General features: G+C 39.9%; 1 protein-coding gene across 5 annotated transcripts in view; it reads left to right on the forward strand.

Moving 5' to 3' along the window:
• Nucleotides 1–16: 16 nt before the first annotated feature.
• Nucleotides 17–12,882, forward strand: part of LOC6562721 (AF4/FMR2 family member lilli) — a 34,557-nt gene continuing 21,691 nt past the window's right edge. For all 5 annotated transcript variants that reach the window (XM_032736364.2, XM_001988059.3, XM_032736365.2 and 2 more), the window contains exon 1: nt 17–2,982. In XM_032736364.2, coding sequence (XP_032592255.1) covers nt 232–2,982 — 2,751 coding nt within the window. In that variant the 5' untranslated portion in view covers nt 17–231. The remainder of the gene's footprint in view (nt 2,983–12,882) is intronic.

Genomic DNA, 12,882 nt, shown 5'->3' on the forward strand with positions numbered 1-12,882 from the left:
TCCTCGCCAGTGTTTAGTCGAGAGGGAGCCGGAGGCTCATCCACATCGGTGCCCAACGAGCTGCAGCAGCTGGGCAGACGACGGCGCACACAGCAGCAACAGCGTCGTCAGCAGCGTCGCCACGAGACGGGTTCGGGTGCGGGTGCGGGTGCTGGTGGTGGTGGTGGCGGTGGGCACAGTTCTAGCGAGGATCTGGATCAGTTCGATTGCAGCAGTTTCAGTTTGCCGCGCATGCGACGCAGCTGCAGCTGGAACGATCGCGTCGGCCTAGGAGCAACAGCAGGAGGAGCAGCAGGAGCGGGCTGTGGAGCTGGCTATCTGAATGCCAGCTATCAGAATCTGACACTACTCGATTACACGGATCCCAGCGAGAATTGTAAGCGCGGCATGGATAAGCGCAAGCAGCGCATTAGCTCGAGCGAGGATTGCGAGCAGTTCATCTGCAAGGACAACTTTCTGCTGGACGAGCTGAGTCAGATCTATGACAAGAATGCCTCCATACTCAATGACAAGACGGCCGAGCAGGAGCTGATGGAGGAGCGACCGGCGAGGGAAGTGTTCGTGGAGCAGAAGGAGGCAACGCCGCCGCCGTCGCCGCCCCAAGTGCAACATGTCCAGTTGACCATAAGAAAACCGCCAGCGCGTCAGAAGCGAATAAATTTGGATAAGGAATCTTTGCCGGCACCCATAATTGCCCCCTCGCAACCCGTTGCCACCGTCATCACTTTTAGCAGCTTTGGCAAGACATTCGATCAGGATCCCACCAATTTGCGCACCTCCTACGCCCAATCCTTGGAGCAGTGCAATTTCGAGTTGCCGCCAAAAAGTCAAAACTCACAACTCACCACAGCCAAATCCAACACACGTGCGCTGCCCAAGCGACGCTTTCAAAGCTCGACGGCAAAGCAGCGCAGTCTGGTGAGCAGCACTCCGAATCTGTCAGCTTTCGACAGCGGCAGCCAGGAAGCAGAGGATGACATCTATGTGAGCAGTGCGCACAATTCGATGCATCAGCTGCCGCTGGCAGCAACTCAAGCGAAGCCTTTGGGCATACTGCTGCCAGCTGGTTCGCGCAATTCGTTCAGCAAGGAGGTGAGTTTCTGTCCGGTGGTGAGCAAGTATTGCTGGCAGGAGCAGTCATCGGAGGAGCCACAGGAGGAGCAGGCGAGCAGCGACGAAGAGCAGCTAGATGACGATGACGATGACGATTCCGAGCAGCTGCTGTTGGATAGCAACGATGCCACTGTTATTTATAACACCAAAGAGAACGAGAACATAGCAGTGCGCTATAACGAAGAGCAGCAGCTAAGAGCAAAACAAGAAGAGCAACAGCCAAGAGCGCAAGAGCAAGAGCAACAGCCAAGAGAAACGCAAGAGCAACCGCAACAGCCAAGAGCGCAAGAGCAACAGCCACAACAACAGCAAAGAGCGCCAGAGAGCGTGATCGATGATAAGAGCATGGAGAGCGATGAGAACAACGAAAACATCGCCAGCATGGAAACGAAACAGCAGCAGACGACGAAAACATCGCCTCAGCCCGTTTCAGTTTCAAGCGTAGCTACTGCCGTCAGTGTTGAAACGCGCGTCGACTCGAGCTCATCAGCAACGCGCGCGATCGTTAAAACAATTACGCCAGTTACCGTTATAAGTCCACCACCTGCCACACGCCCCCTCAGCCTACATTTGCCCATATTGAGCGAACCGCCCACAAATCGCGCCCATCAAATACTCTACGCATCGCAGCAACTGCTGCAGCGTTACGACGACTCCCACGAGGACAACAAGTTTGACAAATTCGGCATTATGCCCAAATCACAGGCTGTAATGCCCACTTCCGTTTCCGCTTCCGCGTCTGTTTCCAGCAACAACAATGAATCGCCACTAAAGCAGCGCAGTGCGAACAAAACGGACGAGAAACATCCTAGCTCAAAAAGTTTTCTCTCTCGCTTTGCACACGGATTGCGCTTCTCCCTGCGACGCAAGAAGAAGCAGCAACAACAACAACAGCAGCAGCAACAACAACAGCAGCAACAACAACAGCAGCAGCAGCAGCAACAACAGCAGCCCAAACATGCAGCTAGCAATGGCACTGCACAGGATTTCATTTATATACCATTAAAGCCGCCGCGCAGCAGCAGCAGCAATGCTCACGATGAGAGCAACGCCTCCGAGGCGAGCACTGTTAGCGCTAACAGTCGGCAAATAACAGCAACAGCAGCATCAGCTGCTAATACAGAACCAGAACAGTCAAAAACATCGACACTGCAAAAGCTTGTGACTGGTAAGCCGCCGTTGCCAAAGCTGCCGCCACGACAAACGCATGCGCCTGCAAACAGTGTTGCCCATGTCGCCAGTCCCTCGAGTGCTGCCCATGCGGAGAGCAATGCTCTCTTTTTGGATGCCGAACGGCAGCAATATGCCGCATTTGCCGCACAGTTGACACACGGCCAGTTGCGCGAAATGTCTGAAAGGGATATGGCTCGGGACAGCGAATCGCCGTCGCGCGCCAGCGTCGCCCAAAAGACGCAAATGTTCAATCAGCTGGGCGGTCCGCAGACAGCCGGCTTTAAGCCGCGACCAGTCACCATGGTGACAGCCATTCCGGTGGCTGTTTCGCCCATCCACGACGACGATAGTGGTAAAATGGGTCTAATCGAAACCAATTTGGACACACACGAAACGGTTATATCGGGCAAAACACGCTCCCTGATGGACATCACCTGCAATCCAACCCAACAACAGCAACAACAACAACAGCAGCAGCAGCAACACAAACGTTATCTCGTCAAGCGACTGAATGTCACCAGTGCCACCTATAACATGGATAATGATGACGATGACGACGATGAGGATGATGTTGACAGTCGCAGGAGCCGAATCAAAACATCTTCGCAGGCGGGCGGCGTTCAAATTGCTTCCGTGCGAAGGCCGCACAAAAGCATGGAATTTCTGTTGGACAAGGAGAATCAAAAGAATGTTTTGGTGAGCAGCAAAATCTATGCATAACAATACACAATTCCATATATATATATGTATATGTATATTTAACACCTCCCTTTATCTGAACCGCCCTTGGGGCTCACACACCACACAATACTTACTACTTGCCCATAGTTTTTATGGCTTTTGTCTCGGGCAACGCCATCAACCCCCTCGCCCATTTAATGTCTTTTAGACGCTCCCTTATTGCTTAATACCCGTTGGCCAACAATGGGGAAAGGGTCTATTCGCTGTGAGACTCTGCCTGAATTGGCAACTAGTTTTGCTAAGTCTGGAAAAATAAAAAATTCGAATTTCATATCATTTTCACTTATTTTGTTAATTTAGTATTTAATAACTTAATGTGTTTAAGCTCGAACTAAAGCAGATTAGATAGACTGTATATTTTCTATAATCTTTACAAATGTTTCTATTTGTTTGCTTGCTATCTGGATATTTTTAGTAGTTTCCTTTTAACATAAAAATATAATCGATATGCAATTTTAAAGCAACTAAGCATTTCAAAAATTATAAAAATATCGATTCATGCAATGTTAAATTATTTTTAATGTATATCATATACATGTATATAGTTATAAAAGGGTATTTCAAGTTCGTTGCAGCTTTCCTATTCCAAGATTAACATAACTGTTATACTTTTTTTGCGATTCCATGTTATTTCGCCTCATTGTGTGAATTATGCATACGACGTGATTTCCATTCATTCACTCTCTCCCTCTCTCACCCTCCATCCACTTTCGCCTTCGCTCTCATTCTTACGTTTCCAATTGAGCGCAGCTTTGATCTTCCTTATGGCTGTTAATTGATTTCGTCATTTACAGCCGGCTCATGACACTTCCAGCCCCACCCCGTCCAGCCACGCCTGCTAGCTGTTAACTCAGTCGCGCGTAACAGATAAAAAGAAAACTGAAATTTGTGTCATTTATTTTTTCGGTTTTTTTTTCCACTCGTTTTCGCTTTGGGGGCGCTTCCTCTGCTTAATGCTCGTTGCATTTGCATTAACATTATTCGTATCCTTTTCACCCACAATTCGCTCGCTAATCGGCTTTGGCACATGGACGCGTTTTAAAACGCGCACTTAACGCCTTGAGTTGCTTCTCGGATTATGGATTATGATTTATTAGATATTTTCGTACTTTATATATATGTATATATGTGCGTATGTGTGTATGTGTGTGTATTTCCTTTATAGTCCCTAAGAGCTCAAATCGGTGTTCATGTTGTTTTTCTCGCAATTTTCTCCTCATTTCCTTGGCGCTCAACAAATTCAACCCAATTTAATATCATCTTCCAGCAGAGACAACGACCACTTGACCTTTACTATATACTGTATACTGTTTACATATGTATTGTATATAATATGTGTAATGACTGCTGGCCACGCCCTCTTTTTGGCTCGACCTTCATTAGACTTGGCCAACACAATTTGTTTGTCATTATGTTAATCAAGTCGTTGTTTGTTTTGGGTCTGCCTGACAATTTACGAAATGAAATTGTTGACCCAAAAGTTTTGCAGATTTATTTTTTGATTTACATCTTCTGGTGAGCTTTAAACATTGTTATTATTTTGTGTTCGTTGTGGGGCTTTTAATTTGGACGCCAGTGTAGTTATTATTTACTTGTGCATAATCTAATGGCAATTATAAAGCTCTTTAATTGATTTTTTATCAGACCAGCTATTTTTATTGCCCTCATCGATTCCAGAAATCCTTCATTCACTATGCCAATAATCTTTTGGTTTTTGCGTATTTAGTTTATAAATAGAATCAATTTTAAATAAATCGTTAGATGACTAAATATTGCTCACTAAACATGAAAGAATGCAGCAAGCAAATATCAAATATAAACAAGTCAACCGAATTTTCGAAATGTTTATTTTATAAATTTTCTAAAATACCTTCATGCATATAAATATATGTACAGATCTGTAGAAAGTGGAGGCTAAACAAAATTCTGTGCAAGAATCGGTTCTATTGAATAAAGAAAATTATATTAATTAATTGAAGTCATAAAATAAACTTGCATAAAATTGTCTTGGCAAAAACTAAAATTCAATGTTAAGTATTAAATAAATTAAGCAAATAATATTTCAATAAGTTGCCAATATATTTTTATTGATATGGCTACTGAAATATGTTTGGCATAATGTATTTGTTTTCTTTTTTTTAGGGCATCAAGGCTCATTTACACATTAAATTAATTTATTGGCATTGATAAAAAAAAAAAAAAAAAAAATGCCATAAAACTGCGCCCTTTTTGGCGTCTTTTCTTCTATTTCTTGTGCTCAACTCCCACGTTTGGCTGGAGCCAAAACTTTCGCCTTGATTTCCGCTAAAACTATACTACATATGTATATATATATGTATATGCTTATGTATTTAGTGCACACTTACATACATATGTATTTGTTTGCTCTTGCGGAAATTTTATTTTATATTTGTTGTTGTTGTTGTGCTCGTTGCGCTTGACAGTTGTCGTCATGTTGAATAATAATGAAAAATAATAATAACTATGAAAAGTACTTGCTGAAAAAGAAAGCAAAGCGTAGAAATGATGTTGCCGCCAGGCATACAAATTAAAAACTTAATTAAAACCAGGAATTATCATATCTGCTTCGTCTTGTAGTGTAAACAAACAAATCGCTTGATAAGAGAGACAGATGAAAAAAACCTCCTGCTTTTCTCTAATCCCCGACAGAAAAGCGTGCCAGTTTTATTTTCTTTTTCTTGTTTGTTTTCTTATTGTTTTTGTTTTTGTTTTTGATTTTGTTTTTAGTCACTGTGCTTGTTTATTACCTTTGTCAAACTGTGTATTTACTGCTTGTCCGAATGTATGTGTGTATAAGTGTGTACATATTTGGTTATCTTTGCGTGTATTTCCTTGTCGCCTGATAAAGCACAAAAAAATTTCAACGCTCTCCCCACAACTTGCCCCCTCCCGTTGGGCTTTCAATTGTCCGCTGCGCTTAGATTTCAGTTTCATCAAATATTTGCTGTTTACATTCTTGTAAATATTGAAGGCAAAGGCGAAGGTAAAAAAAACATCGCCCAAAGCGCTTGGCCGACTGCCAAACGAAGAGAGCGATAGAGAGTGAGATCAGTGGTCGGTCTCCGTCACAGCAAGTTTACAAGTGCTGTTATTACATTGTTGCCTGACTGTTAAACTAACGTGATCAGAGAGCAGAAAGCAGAGAGCAGTCTGTTAGTGATATATTATATAATCTGGTCAGAGCTGCTGTAACTTTAAAAAGTTGTGCTCTTAGCTGTGCTCTCTTTGCTTACGCAGCAGACGTGCGCTCTCTCTTTATCTCTATATCTCTCTCTTATGACTGGCAGCTGTTATGCGATCGGTCTCTTTGTGTCAATTTCTACCTGTTTCTTTTGGCCATATCTTTGGTAACATTTGTACAATCTTTTGTATTGCTTTTCCTTATTTGTTGCGCTTCAACGAGTGCACATCTGAAATATTGACAGCCATCTTGCTCTCACCTGCACACACCTAAAATGTCAAAGTGATCGCGACAAAAATAGCGAAAAATGCAACTTGCTTTCCTTCTTTTTTTTTCGTCATAGCTGCGGAAAAAGTCAAATTGAAATTACAGCAAGCAAAATAAAAAACCACTTTCTATTAAATAGTCGACAAGACGCAGAAATCGCGCAAATAATTTGATCAACTTTTTTTTTTTAAAAAAATTTTTTGAAGTAATTAAAATACTTAAATATTTAGTGCTTAGCTGAGCTCATGGCTTAAGCATTTTTATTGTCTCATAGACGTCGTAATTTATTCAAATTAAAACGGTATTTTGTCTGCCTTGAAATGTGCCCCGTTCGCTTTACACTCGCTTCCCACACAGTGTGCACAGTGTGCACAGAAAGTGCGCACAAAGCAGGAAATTTAATTAATTGAAGTTTATTTTTCGTACATCTCATTTGCGTTAAGAGTTTTGTTTGTGCTTAGTGCGCCACTTGCGCTTGCCACAATTTATTTTATTTTTCACACGCCTTTAATTTCGCTTCCATTGCGTTCGCAGCGTGTAATTTTCATTTTTGCGTAAACATTTGAAATTGAGAAACCCACAAAACTGACAAACAAAATTCTTCTCTTTTTTCATTTGTTTTGTTGTTTCGCCCTCAACTGTTAAACGCAAATCAATTTGACTGTTATTGTTATTTGTTGTCGCTGTTGTTGCTGCTGTTGTTGTTGTTGTTGTTGTAAAGGAAATATGTGGGCGCTTTTCATCAGTTTTTCCTGTGTGCGCAGTTTGCTGGGTGCAGCTGATCTTGAGAAAACAATTCGCTCGAAATTCATTGAAGCTAATTGATGAGTCTTGTATTTTTTTAATTATAACCAAGGCGCGAGCTGATTCAAACTTAACAAACTTCGAAATTAGAAAATATGTGGGAATCTTTTTCGTTATACATACATATTAAATGAGAACAATGTTAAAATATTAGAAACATTTTTCTTTTTTAGCATATATATATATATAATATGCTATCTGAGATTTTTGTTTAGTTGCTTAGATTTCTAATGATTTATTATGAATTCTATAAACAAGTTAGGGGTTTTACTTAGTCTATGGCTTTATCTAGTATTTATTTGGCAAACACATTAAACCAATGTACATATAAACATTCATTTCTATACTTTATGGCCAAGTTGTTGGTCAGCTTTATTTTTAATCTGTATTCTGTATTTGCTTTCGGCAATTCCATTCACACCTCAAATGGCGTTCATAGTTTGCCACAAAACATGCAAATTATAATGCCAATAAAAACCTATTAGTTATATACTTGGGCTCTTATTTTTTATATTTATATTTATTTTAGTTTTTTTTTCTTTTTTGTATTTTACGCTAAATGTCAGATTGTTTTACGAGTTGGCCAAAATGCGATCTACTTTTTGGGCACGTCAGCTGACACGACACCATAAACACTTTTGATTTAAGCACACTTTCTTCGCACAGAAATTGAGTCACCTTTTTGCAGCAGATATATTTAAAAATATATGAATATATGTATGAAAAATGTATGCATTAAATGTTGATTAACTCAGCAACTGATTTTCAACGATTTTACGCTGTTTGTTGCCACTTTTAACGAACTGTTAATTTAGTGCGGCCAAGTAAAGTAATGAAATAATAATAAAATTGTTCACATTTTGCGAAATGAACTTGCAATCTAAAAATAATAGTGTGTAGCACCCACCCACCTCCGCCCCACCCAATGTGAAAAACATTTTGCACATGCCATCAAATTTGAATACCGAAAAGCAAAAGGAACACAAAAAATTAATATGTATTTATATTATTTGTTTCGAGATTTGTGTATGCTGGAATTTTAAGCTGGTTGCAGCTTATTTTTGTTTATTGTCGAATCTTTGGCCTTTTCGATGCTGCTTAACAGCCAAGTGGCCAACACTCTAGACTTGTTTGTAAACTTGTTGTTCTTCTACTATTTTTAGGCATTGTCTATAATAAAAACAAAAAATATGATAAATTATTGCCAGTGGGGCCAGCTGTGTGTTTACTTATGTCTTATGTAGAAAACGGACAAAGAACTCACGCACAGCTCTTCACACGATTCACATCTCTAATTGTGTTTCATCCATTCAACTAATAATCAAATTTTCGTCATAATGCTGAGTAATTTATGGCTGAGTCCAACGCCAGACACACAGTTGTCAAATTATTCACATATCCAATAAAAATAAAAATAAAACGAAAACAAATCCATGACACATTTTCACATTTGCATTTTTCACACTTCAGGATCTGTTAAAGAAAAACCTTTTACAACCTTTGGCTTGAAGTGGCTCTAAGCAGTGCACAAAAACCACGTCAAGATATGCGGAAGTTGCAGTTGCATAAAATCAAAAGGGTGCCATAAAAAGAAAATCCTGGCAAAAAGTAAAATGTCGAGCAAAAGGTTAAAGGACTTTATTATGCCGCGTTGCTCGCAGAATTGGCACAACGAGGGTCTCTGGGCCTAAGTCAACACTGTGCACGGGATGCGTCCTCTTTGCGGGGCATTTAAAGGCGGCTGCCAGCTGCCGTCATTGTTCTAACTAGACAGAGAACAAGGGAGAGGGTTAGAGAGAGGGAGAGGGAGAGAGAGGGAGAAGGAGAAGGAGAGAGTGCCTAATAGGCAGAGGGAGAACAAAAAGAAAGGCACTGTTTTATTTTTAACACCACAAAGCCTTTACTTGTGCTTAATTTCACTCAGCATGTTGGGCTAGACTTTAATTATTCGGTTACAGTTTTAAGCTCGGCCTTAAACTGGATTAACATGAGTTATAATATTATACCAAAAAAACTAACGCTTAAAAAAATAATAAAAGTACTGAAATGTGTGGAAAACATTCATAGAAATCAGCAGAAGAGTTATAAACGCTAATTGTCATATTAGCCATTGCAGAAAAGTTTGTCCAACAACTTTTGTAAAATTTCTTCAAGCAGTTTATATTATGCTATAACTCAATTGATAATAATAATAATACCAATCAGTTAAGCTGCCAATAAACAATTTGTTATAATCAGTTATAATAGGATCTCTTTCTGTTCAGCAAGATAAAAGTTGTACGAACGAATTTATTAACACAAACAGCCTAATTGTTATTATTATTTCAGATAATAATTCCCCCCAGCTCATAACAGTGTGTTCTAATAATCAACTGAATAGAGCATAACTGTACAGCAATAAAATAGTTCAAAGGGCACTTGATTAAACAATGGCATTTCAAAGAAAATATCTAAAACGATGACATCATCGAGTCTGATTGATTACTGAGTTGATTATTTGTTTCATTGTTCATCCTCTGAGTGAGCACAGTGTTTATTACTATTTAAAGGTCACTGAACTCGCCACAAACAATGCTAAATAAACACAGTAGCCCAGTAGCCATAAGAAGATACTTCAAAGTATTTTGCACTCTTTCTTCGGCAACTTATTTTTGGCTCTTATCCATCAAATGCTTTTTTTTATTGCTTAAGTATTTCCAAAGCTGCCACAGTCAGATACAATAACTGAGAGCTATAAATGTAAAATATTTTTATTATTATTATTATTAATTACATATATACAGGGTTATGCTGTATATTGGTATGAGTTGAGTATAGCACTGAAAATAAATGATCACTGTTAACTGTATGTATTGTTATAAGTATGATTATATATTAATGTATTAATTATATGTTTTAATTTGGCACAGTGTAGTTATCGTTAAACGAATCTAGTTCGACTGCAAGCCTGCAAAGTTGCACATTTGAATTTTAAGCTCGACCTCAAACTGGGTTAACACGACTAGGCTCGAGTGTGTCTGTGTGTGGGCCAATGGCAAAATAATTATCTTAACAGCCAACGTCCAAGGCTAAACGACAGCAATGCTGATTGGAAAACATACACACACACACACACACACACACACACACACACACACACATGCACAGCACAACTGTGTCAGCTGCTCTCCCGTTTTTTGCCCTCTCTTCGAAAAAATGCACACCTGCCTTGAAGAATTAAACTGAGCCAAGCTGCGTGAACAGCAAGCGGCGCATAGTTCAACATAACAACAACTGCAATAGATGTACATATGTACATCATGCATACATACATACATACATACATATATATGCATGTACGTAGCTATGTGGAAAGAGGGGCAAACAAATAACGCGCACTTCCTTTTCCGCTGCTGTTTGACTACCCCGAACAGCCCCTCACCTTGCTGGCATTCCAAAAATAGTCGCACACTTTGCCGTTCTTCATTGTTGTTGTTGTTGTTGCTGCTGCTGGCATTTTCATATAAATCACATTTAAATGTGCCGCATCTTTCACTCAAATATTCTACCGCCCTGTTTTCTGGTTGCATTTTTGTTTACCTTTTTTGTTGTCTGCCATATGTTGAGAGTTGCAGGGAGACATAAAAAAGCGAGCGAGACACTGAGATCTCTCTAGACTTTGTTATGTAAAATATATATATATATATATGTATGCAATGATATATAAGCATTTACGGAATTATGCATGCCCCTTGTTCTCTCTCTCTCTCTCTCTCTCTCTCTCTCTCTCTCTCTCTCTCTCTAATACTCTCTCTCTCTGTTCGAGTCATAAGACATTTGGCATTTTGGTTTGCCTTGCCAAGGGAGGGTATTTGTTATCTTTCAATGGGTTTGCCTGTTGGCCACACGTCGATCCAACACAGGCGATCAATCAAATAGAAGTGAAAAATATATGTATGATCTTTGACCTTTGACATTGTTAGTTTGTAATGCAATTAAAAGGGTTGCTTTTCCAATTGATTTTCTATTTTGTTTTGTTGCAAGTACAAATTGTTGGTAACCAAAATAAATTCCCATCTATCTTGACTTAAAACTCATAATTCGGATTGAAATAAATGTGTATTTTGACTACTAACTAATACTAGCTCCCATCCCGCTCTTTTCCTTGCTCTGAAATTTAATTTTGATTTTAATTTTAATTTGTACATCGTGTGACATCCTCAAAGGTCATGGGTTGCCATGGTAATCAAATGCAATTAATTTGAAAATGCTTTTAGTACTACAACTTATAATAATTGCAAGAAGTTCTTGCTGATGTCTGTAATCTATTCAACGGTTTAATCACAAGTATTTTACATAATTATCTTTAAATCATTCTTGCGTTTTTTTTGCTGGCCATAATAAATACTTCTGATATGTATGCTTATGCGTCATCACGCTTATCTACAGCATACATTCTTGCCGCATACCATTCAATTTTCTCCAGTTTAGGGCATACAGTCTTATGCTTATGTAAGATCCACCACTTTCCCTATTTCTGTGCCGTTCAATGCCATGTCAGTTGCCAGCATTTCCTTGGGGGTTTATTTACAGTGACACATGCAAATGGAAATGACATTTGCGTCTCGCCGTCGCCTGCAGAGTTTATCTCCGACGCTGCAACCCGCTTGCTCCTCCAAGTGAGCATCTAAAAGGTCAGCTTGTGTGGCGATTGCGACTGTGGAACGAATTCGCCTGGGGCGCTTCTCCCGTCTAAGTAAATTGAAATAAAATGTAAATTATTTGTATATGGTCGCTAAACATACATATACTTCTACATACATACATATATTTAGATAGCGAGGGTCGCTCATTAGCCGTGGCGGGGGAGGGGACTGCATATCAGCTCAGCGTGGCGTGAAATGCATTTGATAAATGCGTGGCACGTGTTGTCCTCGGTCTCCAGGTTGTTGTTGAAACATTTACAGTTGCTGTCAGAACTCCATTTGGTAGCTAGCTAACTTGTTGGGCTATTTGTAGTGGGTCCCATTTGAATACAGTACTCATTTGCTGCTTCCATTTGTGGGTTCTGGCCATAATCAAAGCTTGGGCCCAGCGCATTTGTTTGCCTGTCATCAGGTACATAAGTACTGAAAGAGGCATGACAATGGCTCTTTGCCTCGATGAATGCCACTTCACACGGGCAGTCAGTCAGTCAGTCAAACAAACAGACACAGACAGACAGTTGATATTTGTCTATCTGTCTGTCTGAATGTCTGCGTGTCTGGCTGTCTTTACCATAATTTGCGTTCTTTTTGCCCATGCTTTACATGTAATTATGACATGCCCGCTTAATTGCAATCAACAGGAAGCATAAAATGCACAGATGCAGTTATGGATGCCATATATACGATAGCTAACCTAACTGCTCATAATTATAGTCAGAACTTGTTTACCCTCGGCCAGCCAAGTCGATTAGCTTGATGAGTTGTCATGTAACAGTATAGCTGGCTGCGTGGTCAAGAGAGGGGCACAAGCTAGCAACAAAAAAGTATAAACAATATATTTAATTCTGGCAAAGTCTCTTTTTATAAATTAAATATACATGCATATTATGAATATTT

Source organism: Drosophila grimshawi, unplaced genomic scaffold, assembly GCF_018153295.1.
Source record: "Drosophila grimshawi isolate 15287-2541.00 unplaced genomic scaffold, ASM1815329v1 contig_1377, whole genome shotgun sequence".
NCBI classification, from domain to species: Eukaryota; Metazoa; Arthropoda; class Insecta; order Diptera; family Drosophilidae; genus Drosophila; species Drosophila grimshawi.